Genomic DNA, 21844 nt, shown 5'->3' on the forward strand with positions numbered 1-21844 from the left:
AATGAGCCCTCTGCGGCCACACATGCCAGAGATCCATGCTGGAGCCATTCCAGAGCCATTCCAGAGCCACCCAGCTCTGCTGCCAGCTCCTGGGCTCACTCCTCTTGGGACGACACCTCCAAACAAGACCCCCACCTGCAAACTCCCCCCTAGCATTCACAGCAACATGGGACCATGGCACAGGAGATGCAATGAGTGGTGCTGGGCTGAGCTCCCCGTGTCACCCTCTCCTGGGACACGAAGTCACTTCCTAAGAAACACTGGGGCAGTTGGTGAATGACGCAACTCCTTGTCTGCAGGAGCCACTTCAGATAAATATCACCCAGCAATCAACCACCTTCACACAGTAACCTTTGGGGAGCTGGGGGGCAGGGGATACAAAGGTTTTTTGTTAGTCCCAAAGAGTCAGGAGCACAGGATGAGATTGCTTGCTAATTTAGATAGCAAAGAGAACAGTTGTGCAAGGAGCTCCTAGAAAAAAAGCTTTGCCATGAAAAGTCCTTCGGTTCAGGATGGAAGGTCCTAAGCACCCCAAAAACCCCCTTCCCTGCAGAGAGGAGCCCAGATGTGCAGCTGGTCAGGCACTAGGGCGTATCAGACAGAAATACATCCAAAAAATTTAGCCTGCCTCTTTCCATTTTTTTTTACTCAGTCAAAAGCAGGTGCTGATGGATCACAGCCCTTTTCCACTCCCGCATCTATCAGACATAACCACACTCACTCAGGAGCTCAAAGCAGGTTTAAATTGATGCTCTTTTCCCCCTTTGACACACATCTCCAGTAAACTCACGGACCCGAAGCTCAGCACTAGGTGTTGAGTTTAGCCTGTTCAAAGGCGACCCAAGGGAAGCAGTACAGACGCGCACCCATCTCTTTTCCAGTTCAAAATTGAGCTAAATGGTTTTTTTGGAGTGTGCAATGATCAGTCAGGCTATGGGGCAATGGGTGACGTGAGAAGAATCTGCACAGCCATGAAAAGCTCATGGGGCACATGTGGGCTGCAAGGCAAGTTGCAGTTTGAGCAGACAAACTGCACAGCCTCCCCACTTAAAGCCCTCTCCTCCACCACAGCCTTGGTCCAGGGGTAGATGCGGTGTGGGACCTTCAAACCCCTGCCCATGTCTAACCCACAGCTGGTTGGGCCAGGCTGACCACACAAACACAAGCACAGGTACTTACCCACCACACACAGGGGAATGCAGACCAGCCTGCTCTCCTCTCCTGCACTTGAGGCTCCACATCAATTAAATTTAACAGCTCCTGGGTGGGAGATAAAAAAAAAAAAAAAACCCAATTTTTTAATGACAGTAGCAAATGACGTTTCATCTCCTGTAACAGAGCAATACCTGTGTAATCTTTTCCCATTTCTCTTTTTTTCCAGAAAGAATACTCCCTTCAGCCCAAGTGTCCAAGTGGAAGTGGGAAGCCCAGGAGCGGTGGCTCGGGTGAGTGCCGGCAGCCTGGGCTGCCCCATGCAGGGCTCTGCAGAGCAAACTGGGAGACGCTGGGGCTTCTGTTCATACCTGGTGCTGCTGAGCCCTTGGCTGGAAAACACAGCTGGGATGGGGGAATACAATGCTTGGATGTGGAGAGGAGCGAATATGTGAACAAGCACCCCCGTGCCTGCAGCAGCCTGGCCCCTTTCTCCAGTCCTTCGTGGGTACAGGAGCATCTGGCCAGAACATGGCTGTGCTGGTGCATGCACCCATGGGTGCAGGGGCTTGGGAATGCAGCTGGTACCTGCACCCCAGTGACACCCCCCCAGCTTCCCTTATCCTCTTCCTCTGGGTAGAAATGGTTTCACCCATTCCTGGCACCTCCTGGGACCGAAACACTGGGCATCTGCCGGCTGGCACAGGGTGACCCAGGCAGAGCCAGACCACAGTGCCCATCTAAGAGCCAAAGGAGCTGCTGGGGTGGTTTAACTCCTAATCCCTCAGCTTTGCAGCCTCTGGTTTCCCAGGCCATGACAACTCAGGGATGGCTGACATGGTATCTCCAGCCACAGCAAGGATGGGGACAAGGGACCCAATCCAGGCAGGGGCTGCATCTCAGCAGGTGAGACCCAGGGCAGGAGGAGCCCACGGCAGTGATGCAGCAGCATCACACCCTCCTGGTGCCACCAGGATGCCCGTGGCCCCCATGCAGGGGCTGCTTCTCCTTCCCGCAGCCCTTACCCACAGGGTGCAGCAGCTGCTCCCCCAGGACCATGCAGCAGTTGGTAGATGACGGGGTGTTGCAACACGCCAGGGAATAATCACGATAACTCGAGCGGTTGCCCTGGTGCCGGGCTTGGCTGTTGCAGTGGTTGCTAAAGAGAGTGGGCGTGCGGCTTCCTCTGGGGCGATCTGATTTCTCCTGGAGCATGGTTAAAGCACGCTTAGAAGAAACCGTCCTCCGTGGAGCAAGGACGCGACCTCTCCACTGGCAGCAGCAGCCGTGCTGCTCGGGCGCCTGGGCACGCACGGAGTTGTTTGCTTTGGGGGAAAAAAACGATTAGTTTGTTCCTCCATCCTGGGAAAACATCGTCTGGCAATGAAGAGCAAAGGCAGCAAGTTTTTGGGGCGGCAGAGGGACCTTTGGGACCAGCACTGAGGAGCAGGCAAAGCCACCTGCTGCTGCCAGCCAAGCTCCAGCCCTCAGCGGGGTCCCCGTGGGGTGACGAGAGCAGCAGGGAGGGAGCACCAGTGCAGCAGCCACCTCCACGTGACCCTCCATCCCCGCTCCCGCTGGAGAGACCTGGCAGGAGCCAAGCAGCTTCGTCGGACCCAGCCAAAAAGTCACACAGGCGCCAGAGCAGCCAGGCAGAAGCAGCAGCCTCAGCCCCTGCCGACCCCATGTCGTGGGGCACGGGGCAGCATCTGCCCCCTGGGCTCCCCAGGGCCACGCTGCGGAAATCAGGTAAGCTCAGGGCTCCCCGAGCTGCCCTGGGGGGTCTTCGCGTCTCTGCCGGCTCCCTGCTGTGGGGACGGGCTGCTGAGCACCCATGGGATTAGTCTGCGCTGCATACGTGTTTATGCACAGGTGACTTTGGACTCTGCTTTTAAATTTTCTTGGAGATACTGTGTTACTTTAATACTTCAGTAGCTGTTTGAGGAGCTGCCCTTCTGCTTCTGCCTTTCAAAATGGACCTGTATCCTGCAAAAAATTCCCCAAGCAAACCCATGCCATGATTCAAACCTTCTTCTGGGAGAGGCATTGGGCTGGACAGGGGGCACTTGATAAGACAATCTCTGCAAATCAGCGTGGGAGGAATTTCCCTCTATTCAACAAAATACTTTTGAGCTACCTTAAAACATTCATTAATGATTGACTGCTTCTCTGTGATAGGCAGACAAATGCACAGAGCAAATATTTGATGAGATATTAAAAGTAAGTTTGCAATTATCGAGCAAGACGGCTAAGCATCTGTCACTGCTTAACAAAACTAAACAAGCCGCTCCACATGCCGCTTGCAAAAGGTACAGGGCTGACGTCCCTTGGCGATTGCTAACAGAGCGGGATCCCAGCCTTGTTATCTTTGCTTATCACAGTCCAACGTAATTAAATGAAATGATTAACCATCACACCCAATCCCGCCTGCCTGCAGGCAGAGGGGCGCTTGCTGCTGCCTGACTGTACAGGTATTTCCAGCGTTAGCCAACACAAGACAGGGTACCCGTAACTTCTACACAACAGACAGCTCAGCCAGCCCCAAACCTGACGGGATTTCTCTCTTCCAAACACGTGTGTGAGTGCAAAGCTCAGGGGGTGACCGTGGTGACATCCAAGGTCCTTTACATTTGGGGTGATTGAAGCTGTTGGTGTGCAAACAGCCCAGGCTGAGCCAGTGCCTGCTCTGTGCCCCCCTTACGGTGTAAATGAGGGGCCCCAGCCCCACAGGCTGCAGTGCTGTCACGGCAACCAGCAAGGACGGGCAGGACTGGAGGCGCTGGCTGGACTGGGGAGACTGGCTATACTGGTGGGGAGCACTGGCTGTACTGGTGGGCAGCTCCATCCCCAGCATGTGCTCAGCAGAGGCAGAGGCAGGAACGTTGCTGACGTGTGGCAGCGGTGCCGGGAGCTGCAGGGCCGTGTCTCCCTGCCCTGTTTTACATCTCCATTAGGGTTTTCTTTCCCCTTCTGACCCCGCGACCTCGTGGGGTTTATTCCTGAAGGTCAGGGCTGAGCGAAGGCGAGGGGACCCAGGGCATGCATGCCTGCTGCCCCAAGGCAGCCACCAGATAGCTGGGACCTGCTTCCCACGGTGGCCACATCGAGTTACATTCACCCTATTGCATTATAAATACCAGAATTAGCCTTGCTTAATTATTTAAAACTATAGATTAAAAGCAGACAAAGGCTCTTTGCCTCCTTTCCGGAGCACGCGTATCATTTATCGGTGATACGGTCACCTGGTGACAAGCAAGGGGGAGTGTGCCAGGTCCATTGGTATGAGATGGTCCCGAGCTGCTGGTGCGACAGGAAGCAGAGGAGAGGAAAATCACGGCCAGGATGGGAGCAGGTACCATCTCGCCCAGGGAGGGTAGCAATTAGCATCTGCCAATCTTTGGGCTCACCATATTATTATTATCATTATTCTTATTATTATAATCATCATCATCACCATTATTATTAACATCATCATCATCCAGCACCAGGGCAGTAAGCCACAGCAGACGTTAAGTTAATGTGAAGGAATGACAGGTATTTTGCTCCAGGCTTGGCTGCGTAACAGCGACACAGGGATTAGTTGGGGTGTTAAGGTGCATTTTGGGGGCTCGGCTGCAGGGACTCACCCATCAAAGGGCTTCCAGGCACTGGGAGCCTCCCCGTCGGGCAGCACCCACATCTGACCCACTAAAGCTGGCACCCAGGTGCCTCGCTCTGCCCTGAACCTACCGACCATGCAGAAAGTGCCTTCCAAAAGCAAGTGCCTGACTTCGAAGTCAGAGCTCCACAACGCCATTGCAAATCCAAATGCTGCTCTCGCCACACAAAGCTTTGGGGGTCACAGAGACCAACACGCCCCATGATGCCAACCCCAGCTACTCTGTGTTTCTAAAATACAATTCATTAACGTCAGTAAAATCAGGCAAATGAGCAAATGCCATCCATTCAAGAATCCAAAACAAAAGACAAACTTTCAGCTACATTCTTTGTAGGACTTAACATACAGCATGACCTTTTCCACCATTAAACTATCATGGGAAAAGCTGTAGGGCCAAACTCCAGCTCCACTTCAGATGGTGGAAATGCATTGACTGAAAGTTCATGCTCTAAAATGAAGAAAAAAAGAAAAGTTCACTTCTAGTTAACAGGTAGAAGTGTGTAAGGCTAGTTTAAAGATCCTATGCTCTTCCACGGGCACATGCAAACCCTTAGAGTGTGTGAGGATAGGCTCGCTCCTCTCAGCCTTCCTGAGGAGAAGTGGTATGAGGGATGCTTCCCTCATCCTGGGGAAAGGATGCAATCCCTGCGGAGCGGATGCCATCAGGCATGTAGCCCAGAAAAGGGAAGGTTCCCCCCGTGATTGCAGTTAAATATGGTCAGAAACTCACATTATTTCCCAGGCTCAGTTAGTTGTGTAAAGAGCTTTAAACTAGCTCTGCTGACCCGGATTGAGTGTGTTGGTTTTGCAGTCTCCTTACTCGTAGGATGTGTATGGCCAACTTCTTTCAGCAGCCCTTCGTTAGTCTGTTGGTTCCTTAAAAAAGACGCATTCATGAATAAACCGCAGGCATCCAGAAAACCAGAGGTTCTTCTCCGTAGCCACAGTTTTAAGTGATCACTTCTGCCCAGGAAATGGTCTCTTGGGCCAGTGGCTTTACAAACCCAGATGCTCTGGCTCTGACCCTGGGCATCCTGAGGTTTTTGCCCAGTCTCATCCTTTCTACCAAGTAACAGGGTTTCACACAATTACAAACAGTAATATCCCCTGAGCCTGGAACCCATTCCCAGAATGACGCCTTCTGCCTGGTTTAACGTGGATGGCATTTCACAGAGGCCCATTCTCCGCTCAGAAAACTATTCCCATACAATATTTTTAACACGAGCAGTTTGGTCATCTTCCACCCCTATTGACAAGCCTCCCCAGAGATGCTTTGGTGGGAAAATCAGTTTTCAAATGACACGGACAGCAGAAATAAAAAGACTGCAAACTCTGTTCGCTTTGTAGATTTCAGCTAAAAGTAACCACTGGCCTGTGCTGCAGAAGAGAGCATCAACAGCTTTGCGAGTTAAGGATGCTGAGAACCAACCGGGCAATGGTTGCACAGGGCAGGGCACACTGCAGAGCAGGGCTCCCTACGGCGCTGAAGGAAGAGAAACTCGGCTTGCAGCTGGCATGGAAGAGGGTCAAGGGATGCGCAGGGGAAGGGAGAGGGTGTCACAGAGGAGCAGGAGGTTGAGGAGAGCTTGACAAAACAGAAGTCAAAGGGAAGGACGCGTTTCATATGAAAATCTGCAAAAAGCAGCCGAACGCTGATGTCCTGCTGCACCCTCCATTCTCCTATACAGTCACAAGTTGAGAGGTGCTGGGTAGGAGCCTGGAACTCCATCCCGCAGCTTTCTAAAGCCAACAGCTATGGATTCATTTCCTTTTCAATCTCTTATTTTTCCCCTTGTGCAGAACGGCTGGAGCCAGGCAGGCAGCTGTAAGCAGAGCGGCACCCCTCGGGTTACCTGCCCTTTCCAGGGCTGTTAATCCCCTTAACATTCCTGGGGATTATTTCCATCCTGACAGGACGGTGAAGCAGGCTGCCAGCCAGAGCACAGGGAGCAGCACACGGTCCCAATGCAGAAGGGCCAACAGGGCAACCCACTGCGGGGAGACAAGTCGCTTAATCCTAAATAAATGCTATGTGAAGGGCATCTCCTCTGAGCGAGGGAAAAGCAAAAAGCAGCAGCAGCAAAGGGAAGCGTAGCTCCACTCCAGATGCTGCCGAGCCCTCATGTCCAATGTCTGTCCCTGGGCATGAGACAGACCTCTTCCTCTTCTTCCTCATCCTCCTCCTCTCCAGGAGCAGGCTAAAACCTTTCTCCTTGCTCTGGGCTGCACAAAAGCCACCCAGCACCACAAGCAGCACACCCTGTTTTACACTCCCAGTAGGGTATATTTAATGCATTACTTGCAACATTCAGGTTTTCAAAGGCATTTAATATTGCACTGAAACTGCCTGATACCCTGTTCCCAAAAGACTGGGGTTGAGCATAATCAGAAATGGAAACAATTCAGGCCGGGATTGCAGACTCACCATTTTATCACAAGTCTCCCAGGAACTGGGGGATTTATAAACACTTCCAGCCAGTTTGAGCAGGAATTTGGCGTTCGCTTTAGGTGAGAACAGACCAAGATATTAAAATGTCATTTTTCTCCCCTAGCCGGTCCCACACCCTGGGCAGGAGGGAGGTCAGTCTCTGGGCCATCTTGAAGATGCTGAATTTTCCCTGTGGGGTCTCCTAGAAAACTCATCAAGACCGGGAGCTCGTTTCACAGCTACAATTGGGAGAGGAGATAGGCCATGCGTGGAGTCAAGTACCTGCCAGTGGCCCTGGCCCCTTCATTCAGGCAGTCTTGCTTTTTACTTACAGAAAAGTTGCTCGGAAATGTTCTTTTCCTAGAGAGCCTCAGGCTTCTAGAAACAAGGAAAGGGAAAATATTTAAAAGCAAGCAAAAGACTGAATGTGTTGAAGCAAACACAGCTACTTTTTATAAGCAACACACCAAAGCAGATCCATTTAAAAGGTCAGGCTGTCTGTCTGCGTACAGCAGAGGGTATTAAAATGCACATGTATTTTTTTTGTTTATATCTTGCCAAGAACAATATAAAAATGTCTAACACCTTTTGCTGATTTATGATGGTGGCCAAAGAGGTGCCAGAGCAGAGCCTTGTTCATTGATCTATGGCTGAATCATGCAAAAACAGACATCCTGCTGTAAATCCACTGCAGAGACCTGGCTTGATTTACACCTCCAGCACTATAAATAATGACAAAAAGCAGCCTGATAGCAGTCCGTCTCCCCTTACACGGACATGAATTACATCAGGTCTTGAAGATGATAGATCTACTCCGCAAGAAACATTTTGCGCTGGGTCCCTATCTGCCAACCTGCAGGAGAAAGGATGCCCCGTCCTTACTCCCAGCATAACTCCAAGCTTCGTTTCAGGCTCACCAATATTTTTATATTCTCATTTTTCTTTTTCTGCTCAATGCAAATAAAGACATTCCTTGAATTGTTCCAGACTGAGGTCTTCTGAAGGTTTAAAGCCCTGTTCTTGTAGTGAGGTTCAAGGCTCCTTCCAGTCCTGGACAGGGACAAGGTCAGGGCTTTGACTTTGTCCCCGGGGCAGCAGTAGGGACACCCACTGGCAGCCAAACCCTAGAGGTCCGTGTCTGCACACCCCTAGGCACATCTAGTGCAGTGAAAACCAAGCTCAGAGCTACCTGCTGTGTCCTGCTCCCCCCTTCCAGTATTGTTCAGGCAAATTAGGCTCATTGTGAGGACTTTTACATGCTGATTTAACAGCCTCCTGGCCAGAAATGCTTCCAGCTGGTTTCAATGCCTCCCACTCTTTCCTTCCCGGTATTTTCTCCATTTCTACTAGTTTCAAGGAAAAGTTCCCCATCTGTCTTCAGTAAATAGGTTGATAAATTGCTGCTTCTTTGCAAGCCTCAGCCATGCAACATTAGATTGCTGCAGTCTGGAAATAACCATATTAGCCAATTCAAAACCTCCACTCCTGGGGTCTGGGTACTGGAGGTAGGGACAAAGGGACTCCCACTCCTGAGATGCAAAAGGAAACCCATACATCATGGAGGTAGGGGAAAAACAGTACTTTATAAGTAACAGTGCTGCACCAGTGCCTCAAGAGCTAGTACAGCTTAGTGGCAGGGCATGAGAGCTACTTGGAATAGAAAAAAAAGCACCAAAGTCACTAAAGTTACAGCCATTTACAGCATCCAGGTTGGTCCTTCAGGCTTGGTTGGCTGCGTAATCCTTCCACACTTGCTGCTCGCTGCATTAGCCCCTAGCAGAGCACAACAGGTGGATTTGAGATGGACAAATCCAAGATCGATATGCCCCAGCCCTTCTCCTGCCGTGTGGCAGGATTTGGTACCCAGCACACAAGGAAATGCAGGAATCTCTCTGTCCAGGATGGGACAGCTCTGGTCTAAGAGACGGCATAGGAACAATGGGAAAAAGGTGACAGGATGACACAGCGACACTGAGGCTAGTCTGTTAGTGCAGCTGTCCAAAAAAATGGTGTTTTCATGAAAAACACCTGGCATTTCATTTAAATTACTGCATGGAGAGACACTTTTTGTTTGAAGAATGAAGACATTGCTTTGTCGTTTGAAATAGGAGCCCATCCATTTAATTCACACCAAAACAAGCCTCTGCTTTTGTATCTTCCTTCCTTGTCTTTTGTCTGCCTCTTTTCCTGTGAAAAGAAGACCAAAAAAGGGGAAGAAGTAGAAGAAAAAAACCGAAGCAATTTTACCTCAATGAAAACCTGACATGTTTGCTCATTGTTCAAAATCCAGCTTTCATCTAACAAAAATTAGCCATGAAATTGTGCTGCCTTAACCCTTGGCTGTTCTTCAGTCCCTGCATCTCTCTGGAAGGCAGCACTGAGCCCCCAGTTTCAGCCTGTGGAATCCAGCCCTGCAGGGGTTTGAGTCAGCCTGGCACTTGCCATCAAACATCAAACCACGCCACCTTCCCCCTTCTGCCAGCAGTGATGTATGATCCTAGAGGAAAATAATTTGATACAAGAAATCACCGGTTCCAGCTTCCAAGCACCCTTTAGATATGTACCGAACTATTCACCCCAATTACACTCATGTAATGGGCTCTGATTTGTTTTCCTTTGTTCCCAAAGCAGTAGGGCCATGGCCACATTAACATTCAATGAGAAGTTGTTTGATATTGAATCATTTCTTCAGCAGTATTATTCCTTACACAATTCTGTTTGATTGCAATCCACTTTACGTTTGATAAGTACTTACTGACTATGAAAGAATGACCTAGCCTGCTTTCTCTTGCCTTTTTTTATTGATTTCTCTTTTAAAAGGGCTTTATGCCTTTTATACATGAGATTGCAATAAGAGAGAGGCAACATTACTGAACAACTGTTTTCCTTGCTGCTCCACCAACTCGTATAACTTCACACTAGGCCCCCAAAAATGTTATAATAACGAGGCACTTACAGACATGGAGCTGCCTACACCCTTTTTCCTGGAACTTTTTGTTCTTACTGGTAAAATTCCAAATTGTTCGAGTGAATAGTCAGGAATAAATTGCTCTTTCTGAGCTCCCGATTAGACCGTACACTGAATAATTGTAGGCAGCCCCACTGTGCTCCGCATTTAAAGACACAGCCCACCGCATGCAGTTTGTCTTATAACTTGTGCTTTGCACTCACTTTGTATAGGGTTTTTTGTAAAGGAGAAATGTAGAGTACTTGGAACATACTGACAGTGAACATGCCCTGTGGTTTGCCTGAAATACAAGCTGCCAACACTTCCAAAACAGTGGGCTCTTGTTCTTACACCCAGAACGTACAAATTATTACAGCACGACCACATACGGCATGGGCAAACTCTGCTTTTCTTGGCATTGGGCTCGATCCTGATTATTAGGCCTGCAGGACATCAGCATAATCCTTGCTCGACAAGAGGTTTCAGATACAGCAGCACTTCCTCAGGGCTGTGTTTCGGAAGCCCCTCAAGCCCCACAGCATCCCCTGGTGCTAAGGGACCGATGGCCTCAGCCAGGATGACCAAAGCAGCAGCTCAGCACAGTCCACATCTATGGCTGCTTCCAGTTTTAGTTAGACCTATCTTGCGTTAATTAATCCTTGGCACTAAATGCTGCAGCCACTGAAGTGAGTGGCTGGCAAGTAATTTAAGTGATCTAATTAATATGTGTCTCATCAACAATGCAAAGGGAATATTTTTTAAAACCTCTAAAAAACCCGCACCAGCACATGGAAGCACGTGCACACAGACACTGACACGGGTGTGGAGCACCATCCTTTCTCCCTTGCCTTGCCCAGGGGAGGAGAGCTCCAGCGGGTTCCCACACCACAGTGGGGTAAGATTTCTCATGCAAATACCTCTCTTTTCTTCCAGCATCGATGTACACTGAAATACAGCAGGAGCGACCAGACAGTGGGAATATCCTGACTCACCCAGACTACATAGATGGAAACCCAGACCTCATCAAACCTAAAAAGCTCCTAAATCCTGTAAAAGCCTCGAAGAGCCACCAAGAGCTGCACAGAGAGCTGCTGATGAACCACAAAAGGTAAGAGGATGTCGCAGCCTGTACTTGAAAACACCATGTAAAACTTGCTGTAGTCCCTCTCTCTTTCTCTGACACGATGGTTTCTTCTAAAACAAAAGCAGAATGAAAAGCTCACTGCTCGGTGGGCAAAAGGGCTGCTAGCACTTTTTGGAGCTGCTCGCTATTTCCACCCACCTCAAGCCACAAGTGCTGGAAGATGCGCGGCATCCCTACAGCCCCCTTCTCAGTGTCACACGCATGTTTTCTACCTGTTCCTGGTTTTCCTACCTTCATCACTGGCTTGCCAAGTCGCCAGCAATGTGCAGCCTTCCCCTGTGCTTTAAGGATAAATTGGAGGCAATAAGAGCTGCAGGCTGGATGGAATCATTGAAAGTTGGGATAGCATCAGTGTGAGATCTTCTATACAAGGAAAAGGCTGATCCCTGTCTCCTTAGAAATCAAATGAGTAAAAATAGGCTAGAATTCCTGATTTCCTATCCCATCACCCCAATTTAACTGTTTGGGGTACAGATACAACATCAGGATAATGACACCAGGGACTGAGAACCTATAACCACACCATTCCTTTGCCGCAACTGTCTGAACATTAGTGCAATAAAAGCATATTCAGTTCAGAGCCTTTTTAGCACAGCAAGAAATCTGCTGGCTTTATATTGACATTTTCTGAATACCCTGAAATATTCTGACATGATATCACTTTGACCATCTAATTAAAAGGAGCACAGCCTCTGTTCAAAAGGACTGCAGTCATTATGAGAACCAGACATGTATTAATTTGGCAAACAATCAAGCCTGCCAGCAGGGTGCATTAATCAATGCTGGCACTGGCTGGGGTGGGTTTGATTTGATTTTCACAGAATCATAGAAATTACAGGGACCATGCCCAGGCCACTCTCCAGCATCGAGGCGGAGGTAACTATACCAGCCAGATATTTTTAAATCTCTCTGGTTTGAGAATGACCACATCCTGCCTAGTGATACTGCTCAGTTTAAAGGCTCACCCACCAGCATTGGCTTTGATCTCACAGAATGTTATTCCAGTCTAACCAGGATGGACCAAAGCATCAAGAAATTCCTGCAACGGAGGTAGTGGAGACGAACGGTGGCAGACACGGTACAGACCCCACAGCACCAGGCTGAGCTGAACTTCAAGTTGGCAAATACAAAGTGCATCATCACTTTGTACTCAAGTCCTATGCCTGCCACCATGATATATCCACATGTGCCATCAGATGCTGGCAGGAGGCAGCCCCATCACAGCCATTCTGTATCTCCTGACCCTTCTCATTTCAGTCCTGTACATCTCAGGCATCTATTTAAACCTACTTCAGCTCTGGCCTCCCAAATATTTTTCAGCAAATATGTGAAACAAACTCTACTGCAAACAATAATCCATCATTGCTGGCTCCTTGTCACTCTTGCATCCACCAGCTTTGCTTCCTGCTACACGTTACTTTAGGGTGAGAGAGGGGAGAAGGGAAGAGAGAAGGATCTACGACTTGCTCCTGTTTCTGTTTTGCTGTTGGTTTTTCCCCTTAAGCAGCAGGGAGAAGCAACTCAAATCAGCAGCTTGTGCAACAAAACCCTTATCTTAGTCAACACCTCTGGGTACTAACAACACAGGCTGATTAAATCTGAGTAGTAACAAATCCACAGGCAACATAGCCAGCTGTGTCTCCAACAAGCCAAGGCAGGTTTCCCTCTCTCAAGCCTTGGGAAAAACATCTCTTGACATCTGAGTTCTTCCTGACTTGAAAAACCATCATGAAAGCCCTGGGGGCAATACTACAGCTAGCTTCACTGATGCTACCATGAACTTTGTCCCACCATAAAGCAAAAAGCAGAAATGACAACAGGAAGCATCACTAAACATGGTACTGGAAGGATGCAAGCACTGGTCCCCAGCCATGTTGTGATGGCACAAAGGTTTGCTGCATCTGGAAAGCACTTCCTTCTCCTGCCTGCCAGGATGAGAGAAAGATGTGAGATACCACCTCAGTGTCCGCCACTCTGCCAAGGAAGCTTGGTAGTCCACAGGATTTGATGTCTCTGCTTTCGAACAACCTCAGCAGAAACCAACCAGCCTTTGGTCAACAGAAAGCTCCCGGTGCTGAGGATGAGCTTTGCATTAATAGCGCACACCAACCTGCCATGCCACAGGCAAGCCCTTAGCACAGACATGGGGAGGTCCCCTCCTCGCCTCAGAACAGACCTTCACCCACAGGAGCAGCAAACACCCCACATTTTACAATGGGACTTGTAAATACTCTCAGCCCATTGAGTTAAAGGTGTATTAAAACCAGCCCGCAAAAGTGGTCAGGCCCCACTCCTTCCCCATGTGTGACAGCTACAAGGTCCTCAGCTCCTTCTCCTCAAAAATACAATTTCAGTCAACAGCTTCTAGTTCTGTATTTTCTTGCAAGTTTACTTACATTCCAGCTGCTATTGCAGAAGACAGACTGCGTAAATGTAGCCTCCCTCAACCACTTCTTGATAATCTGCTCTTCAGCAACATGAAATTCTGTGCAGTTGCAATAAAGTCTCCCAAAATTCAGCAGATGTTCAACTTCCCAGCAGCTTCAGCTTTTTGCCTCCCTCTGACAAGGACACAGTGGGGCAGAAAGTCACTGCTTTTAGTGATTTAAGCCAGGAAGTTGATGGATTTTACAAAAGCAGATTTTCTTCTTGGCATGAAGGAGATGAGTTGGTCAAATCATTATCCTGGAAGTGCAGGAACCATCCTAGACCATGCAGGAGCACATCTGGACTTGTTCCGAATTCATCCATAGCCTTACATGTCCATAAATACTCCCATGCTTCTAGGGGGACAGAAGCTGGTGGGAAGGTGGCAGGGTCAGCTGCAGGAGGTAAATCTTAGTGTCTAAATTCAGGCATGGCAATATTCAAAGTGTTAGATTTCTCAAATTTGTTTGGAGAACTTCTTTCACCTCTTTACCAAGTATTTATGCCTTGCCTGCATGTCCTTCCTATGCTTCCTTTCCTGTGATCCCACCTGTCACAGAACAGGGCTTGGAGCAGCCCCGCTTATCTGAGGTGCTTCGGGCGGCTGAAGGGGAGCCAGACACCTGCTCCAGAGGCAAACGCTCTGGCTTCCAGGAGAAAAGGACATTTCATTTTGGCCTCTTGACCCAAACTCTCCATGTCAACAGGGGGATAGCTAGCCCTCAGCTCTGAAGTAAAGCGGGGATGCAACAGGGAGGAAAGGCACTGCCAGGACAATTATTGCAGATCAATGACTACCCCTGCTGGTGGAAAAAAAATCGTCATAATTTAAAAAGCCCTCGGTGCTGCTGAAGCCACCACTGACATAATTAAAACTAGTAAGCGCAGGAGCCAACAGGAGGTCCCATTTCCATACCCGACCCAGAAAGCTGTAGCACCTCAGTATAATGGGATTAGCAAAACTTCCAGTGCCACAAGCCCCGGACACAGACAGTAAAAACACCGTGACCACCTGAGGCAGGCAGCCCGAGGTAAGCACTGCAATAAGGTCCTCCCAGTAACACCCTCAAAGCCTTGTGGATGGATTTGTAGACCAGGACTGGTTTGTAGACCAGCTCTCCCATGTTTCCATTTAGGACCGAGAAGAGCTTTGGGGTTGCTGGGCTGGCAGGGGTTACACCCCAGGCTGTAGTTGCTCCGGGGCTGATTTATCTGCTTTTTATCCACAGGGGCTTGGGAGTGGAGAGCAAGCCAGAGCTGCAGCGGGTACTCGAGCACCGACGGCGAAACCAGCTCATCAGACAGAAAAAGGAGGAGGAAGAGGCAAAGAAATTGCAGTCTCCTTTTGAAAAAGAGCTATTAAAGAGGCACCAGAGGCTGGATCAGGTAGAACTGAGTTTTTAGTCATCCTCAGCTTATCCTAACCAATCCACACAGACCACAGGGAAGATGGGTGCGCTGAGGCTCAACCCAAGGTATAGTGTTGCTACCCTTCCATAATACAGGAGCCACAGCACATCCTTCGCTGCCGCCCTGGGCAGCTGCAGCACCCTCATACTCACAGTGGCATCCACCTTGTTTGTACTACCTTGCCCGTGCACCACTGGCCCTGGGTCTCCTCCGGGTCCCACGTGGTGTCCTTGGGGTGTGCTTTCCAGTTCAAAGCACCCCAAATAGAATGGGGGCTGTTGCAACACCCACCACAGGGGTACTCAGGAGCCTGGGGTGCAGGGTGAGAGATTGAAGAAGTGCTAGAAGTTGCAAACCCTGCTGCACTCACACCCCAGCTGCTTTGGGGAGCAGTTCCTGGCATGTATTCTGGCCAAAAATATACCTGGGGAGAGCAATATTCTGCATGGACACTTGTCAGCAGCACAGCCATGCCCCAGGTGCTCTGCGTCTGCCCTCTTACCCAACCAGTGCAAGAAGCAAGCAGGCTTGTTGCCACTGAAAATAAAGTTGTTCCCTGTCCTACTTGCCAGTATTTGCACTGCAAATGGATGAAACTAGTTTATTTAATTAATGACACAGCAGCTACCTTGCAATAGTATCAGCCAAGCCAATATCACCTGAAAATCAAAGCCCAGCACTCTCAGAGAAGAACCAGGATATGAAACAAGGTGGCTTAGGGACAGATTCATAAAGATTTTGCATATAAAAGTGAGGCAGTAGAATGACTTACCCTCCCCCCTCCTTAGAAAATAACCTAATGCTGAGAGCTTTTCCCAGGCTCAGGGGCCTCCTTTGTCGAGAAGGATTCAAACCTCCTCCTCCCTCCTCCATGCCAGGTCTGAAGTGAAGCACTCCCCCACTTTTTTGCTGGAGATGGTCCTCCCTGGAGTAAAAAAAAAATAATTAATGTTTCAGTTGGCCAGAAAAAGAGACTTGAGGTGAACATGGCTCTGGTGTAATGCTTTGGAAAAAGAGAGCACCGACACATGCATTACAGTCATTCATCTTTGGGCAATAATAACTACACACCCAGCAATTATGAAGTGCACTGTTTTAATGTAGCAATGCACTTCTGTCCTTTAGCAAGCACAGATAACAGTGACTCTTCTTTCTTACAGTTGGAGAAAGAGCAGGAGAAGCAGGAAGACCATGCACCAGAATTCATTAAAGTCAAGGAAAACCTGAGAAGGACATCGACGGTGACCGGGGACGAGAAAGCAGCATAGCTTCCACCAAAACTCAACAGGGATCCTACCAAGGCCGGCGCTAACACATACACGCTGACATCTCTGTACATGGTGGACATTCACAGCCGCATCGTTGGGGCTACTTACAGTTATTAACACTTGCTCCAGTAAAAGGCACAAACAAGGTTTTCCCAGCCCAGGAAGGTATCACTGTGGAAAAGGTGCAGTATTCACCGAAGAAGTACTCGCATGAGGAGATGCAGAGAGCAATGATGTTATTTTTCCCCCCAGACTGTGGGTGCATGCTAACCTCCAGCTAACTCTTGGTTAACCCTTGAGACACAGCAACCATTTAAACCAGGGAAGTCTGTGGAGGGATGGTTTGGGGGACCCCTGCTCACCGGGCACAGGGTGACAGGGGAGTGGCTGCAGCTCTGGAGAACCTCCTGGAAACCTGACATGGTAGCTAAAAGGGACAACCTGTATATTACCAAGAACGGCCCAGGTGACCATAATGGCTTTCCCAAGGGTCACTGGTATTGCACCAGTGTGCGAGTCAAGGCTCACTGAGGCTGTGTGTCCCAGCAGCACACCCATCCTACTAGAAAAATCAACCTCTGTGTGCCCACACCAGTGCAGCACAGGCAGGTGCAACTGTTCCTCACAAGCACCTTTAAACCGCATTTGAAACCGGTTTGAAAATAGCTATTTAGGCAGTTTGATGCCCAGGAAGAAGATACATTGGACCATACCATCAATGCCCCCAGTGGGAGGCAAGTGCTCCCTGCAGAAAGCGAAGGCTGGGTGTTTCCAGTGCGGGCGTTCATGGAAGCGTGCAGTGACCAGGCAGCAGATCCCTGTGGATGTAGCAGACAAACTGCTTCTTGCCTTTGGACTACTGAACTTCAGCCCCTTACCCAGCAACCGGACATGTGCTACCATAGGGACCCACAAAAATGTCTTCTGGTTGAGAGGTGGTAATGTGGTAATGTCATACTGGTGTAAGGCTACTGTCCTGTTCACCCTGCGTGCAGCTGACACCTGTAGGCACCGGGGGCAACAGGACATCTAGGTACTGATGCAAAACTATTTGTGAGTGCTTCTCATTCCCTTCTCCAGAGGTCAGAGCTGCCTCATTTCAGTTGCCACCTTGCAAAGCTAAAAATCTTCTTGCTGCTGGTATAGCAAAGCAGTACCACGTGCATTTGGACCGTGTATGGACAGAGTGTACCACATTAACGGGGCACCCACACCCTGAGGTGTCAATAAATTGCTAAAATTGCATCTTCAAGAAGATTTCAGCTTCCTGCTTCTCACACTGGCCCTGACACAAAGCCTAAACAGTTTAACTCACCGACTGCCTTTGAACACTGGCTCTTGAATGGCAAGCCTCAATGGACCTAGTCAGCTGGGAAGGTAATACCTGATTAAATAATATTTACTATCCACATCTTCAGTGGATCCATACATAAATTAAGGGAAACTGGGCATTTATCACACAAATATTTATTAAAAAGTTACTAACCCATTCCTTAATCTCTCTTGTCCAGTGGGGTGTTTCATTTGAGAGGGCTGTTGGGTAAAACATCTCAGCCACATCACGTGTCAAGAGCAGTGATACAGGTACGGGGCTTCCACAAGAGATTGGACTATAAAAGCCCTTAACTCAGTTTCAGTTCTTGAGAGTCTCATCTCCTGGCACTGTCTCTGCAGCAGTTTTTAAGCCCCTTGCTCATCATGTTTATTCTAAACAAGTTTTTATTTCAGAAATCCAGTGCGTATGGTCACTGTGGGTCAAACAAGGTCTGAAAAGTTCTATTATGTCCTCTCCAACCGTGAAACTTTGCATATAGGTTATGATTAAAACCATGAGGAAGAAGCAGCATCGACCATTTTTTCAGGAGGGGAAAATAAAGCCAGATTTCTCCAAGAAAAAAAGGTGTTGCTAAGGATGGTTGTACACAACTGTAAAGAAAGCTATATGATACCCCATAGATAACATCGGTTTAAATAACAAGCCAGAATTACTGCGCTGGGGTTTTGTGAGGAGTTAGGGCACAGATTAAGTAACCTTGATCAAAGAGCTCAAAAAAATTCAGCAAATTAATTTGTAATTTTGCCACAGATGGAAATGCACTCCAGGAGAGGCAATCTGTCGCTCCATATGCACCAGTGAAATCAGTGTTATCAGCTCACCAGGGCTGGGACGGGGGCATTTATGCAAGTCCTTGGGTGGGAGCCATCCGGTAAGGTCTGGGTAAGCCCAGCGCTCAGATCAGCAATGAAAAGGTTGAAAATATTTTTCTTCGGTCTTCTTGAGTATGCAAACATCATCTGGAAAAAAAAAACAACCACACAAATCAAGGTGTCTCCCTTTGATGTGGTGTCCACCAAGCACAGAGGGGGACTGCACATCAACACGGTCCAGGATTGCTAAGAGGCGTCTGGGTCATTTTCAACAGGTGTCCAGAAGGGAAAGGGAGGGCCAAGTCATCCTGTCCTAACTCAGGTTGAGCTAACAGGGCCACAAGAAACCCTTCCAGCGGTGGAGAGACAGCAGAAAGCCCTGACCCGGCTGCTCACAGGGACTCCGCGGGCTGTGAGCCAGGACTCAGCCACATGTCCGCACACCGACCCACCAACCTGGCCACCACCCACCAGCACGGGGAGCTCCTGTGGGGCCAGGACAGGCTGCAGCAGCCCCACGGCGTACTGCGAAGCACACAGCACTTTGTCCCCAGCGAGAGCTGCAGAGTCCAGCCCCCCGTGACGGCACGTGGGAAATGATGCTTTTGCTGTTCAAACCTTGGCTTAAAAAACTGACAGTGTCTTCCAGCACAGCTCTTCTCACCCCTGCGAACCGATAACGTCTCCCTGGCTGGGATCACACCCAGAGCCGGCACAACCTTCACTGATGCTCTTGTGCTTCACGGTGTGGCAGCGTAGAGGTGGCACCTGAAAAAACAGCAATGTAGACATCACCAGGAAGATTTTGGGGTACCTTTGTGTCTCTTTTTCTTATAAATAAATTCCTCCCTGTGCCCCTAAAACACACTCCTGAATAAACGTGGTGTAGCCAGAAAATACAGATTATCTGATTATTGATGGAAGACAATTTTTTGCACTGTGTATGTTGCCTATATGGTATATAGTCTATATTCTGTGTTGGTGTTTATACATTTATATAAAAGTATATGTCATGCAATTCTACTTCATTAACTCACTCTGTTTAATGTGGACACTTCTGAAGAAATAAACTTAAAGATGATTGTATATTCTGTTCTTTTCCACAAGGATCTGAAAAAGCTCCGAGGATGCAAGCAGACAACAGCCAAATAAAGTGAATGAACATAAAAACCAGTGAGGTCTGACAGCAACTGCTTTGTTAGTGCTGTGTTAACTTACTCATCAACGAGCTGTTTTCATCATCCACACCCAACGCTGCATCCACTGCTTATCCCCAGACTTCATCACAATCTGCTGAAAGTTTAAGGGCACAAAAATTGTGGAACCAGGCTTTGTGCACTGAAACTTCCCATATGTTTGATTTCTAACTGGCCACAGACACCCACCTGCCTGGCAGGGTAAGACCCACAAGGCCAAGGAAACACATTGCCCTTGGATTTAGTTTAAAAACTCGGTTTTGAACTGAAAGGTAATCCTCACACTAGTGAGCTCATTTCATTATTTTTAAACATTTTTAAAGTGTTTTAGCAGCAAGCAAAGACCACAGATTTTTAAATAGGTAAGAAAAAGAGAGGATGCTTCACACGTGCAGGTCGCACACACCACACTGCCCGGGAGCCAGGACTAAAACCGAATGCAGCAAAGCAAACAAAAAGGACTTCTCTATCTCATTAGAGATATGCTTAATGGCAGAGATACCAGTTCCCCACTCAGAAGGCAGCAGAGATGGTTCTTGGACACCGGGCACCTGCTGGGGTTGCCACACTGGGAGGCACACAGCTTTTCCCCACCCTCCACACCCTGCGGCACTGGTGTGGGCAGTCAGCTCATCGTTAGGGATGACTAAACCTGTTCTTCGGGTCAGGTTTCCAAAACATCTTCCCACCTTGTTGCCGATTACAAGAATAGCTGAAATGTTCTCCTACCATGGCAGTTAGTGTACTTCATTTCCCGGCACAAACCACACAAAGGGAAACATCTTCACCAGAGAGCGTGGCCTTTGGTGAGACACGAGACCAGGGGACCCAGGTAGGACTTTGGAAAAGGCTTTATCAACCTTCCACAGCCCCAAGCAGCGAGGTTTCTTTTCGGTGGGGTGGGCTATGCCCCAAGACTGCTTATAGTAAACACACACGTCCTTTCATGCACAAATGCCACAGGCAGTCCTTCCTGTTGTGACAGTTCTCTTCTATGGAAGAGAGTAAGAAACAATCATTTCTGTTCTTTAAAGATACACTGCCCTTTAGCTATGCACAAACTGCTCCATTGCCCGGATTTTTCTTACCGCCAGAGTTTCCAATACCAGATTTGCAATTTATCCAGGTCATGCTGAGATCTTTCCCACACACTCGCTCCTGAAGTGCCCGTAGATAGTTTGCTGCAGTGGAATTTCCAATCAAAGAACCCATATATTTTACTGCCTAATTAATTTCTCATTACTGCCTCAGAAATGGCAAATTCTGTTCTTCTTACCCGAGCTAGTGGTATCCTCAGGCTTGCCCTGGCTGAACACCCCTTCTCAGAAACTCTCCTCTGCCAACCCTAGGTATTTCTGTATGTTTCAATCATTTCCCAAAATTATCTAGAACAGTTCCACGCAGACTGACCAGGTTTGCGTGGATTTAAGCATCATATGAAACCTGTGGATCAGACGTGATAGCAGAGATATCTGGGCCTATGGAAAAGGGAAAAAATGCAAAATTATCAGAACATAATAATCAGCGAAGTTATGAGCAACATAATAACCACGGTGTGTTCCAACTCACCACGACCAGGTGCTCTTGGGGATTATGTTGGTTCCCACAATATTCTGTGAGCTCCCTGGGCACCCTGTGGGCACCGATGTAGCCGGAGAGGGGGGGACTTTGCCAGCTCCTGCCCACCAGGACAGACTGCAGTGGGGGCAGATTCCCAATTGCCAGAGAAGAAGGCACCACATAACCTGTGACAACCTCCTTCTGACCCCCAGCACAACCCAGCCTGCGAGGCACATCCCTGGTCTCCCGGCTTGCACCCCAAACTGTGGGAAGAGCAGAGGGCAGTGCTGTACCGGAGCCAAGCACACAGTAACCGAGCTGGGAAAACCTCGAGCGAGTCAAGTTCATGGGCAGGGGGTGATGAGAGGCCATGGGGTACTCTCCTCCATCCTTAACAGACTAACAAAAATAAATAAATTAATTAATTAATTAAAAATTAAAGCTACTAGAAGGGCAGGGTGTCACTTTGGTGACAGAGCTGGAAGCGCAGCCTCCATCACACAAAT

General features: G+C 48.7%; 1 protein-coding gene across 2 annotated transcripts; it reads left to right on the forward strand.

Annotated features, from left to right (window-relative positions):
- The first annotated feature begins 1384 nt into the window (after nucleotides 1–1384).
- Nucleotides 1385–16434, forward strand: FAM107A (family with sequence similarity 107 member A). 2 transcript variants are annotated; one of them, XM_074152358.1, is made up of 4 exons: nucleotides 1385–1445; nucleotides 11119–11293; nucleotides 14986–15142; nucleotides 16327–16434. In XM_074152358.1, the coding sequence occupies exons 2-4, from the start codon at nucleotides 11124–11126 to the stop codon at nucleotides 16432–16434; spliced, it is 435 nt and encodes a 144-aa protein (XP_074008459.1). In that variant the 5' UTR covers nucleotides 1385–1445; nucleotides 11119–11123. The 2 variants fall into 2 exon arrangements, with proteins under 2 accessions (XP_074008459.1, XP_074008458.1); XM_074152357.1 differs by lacking the exon at nucleotides 1385–1445 and adding an exon at nucleotides 2804–2901.
- The last annotated feature ends 5410 nt before the right edge of the window (nucleotides 16435–21844 follow it).

The sequence above is a fragment of the Numenius arquata genome, chromosome 8 (genome assembly GCF_964106895.1).
Source record: "Numenius arquata chromosome 8, bNumArq3.hap1.1, whole genome shotgun sequence".
NCBI lineage: Eukaryota > Metazoa > Chordata > Aves > Charadriiformes > Scolopacidae > Numenius > Numenius arquata.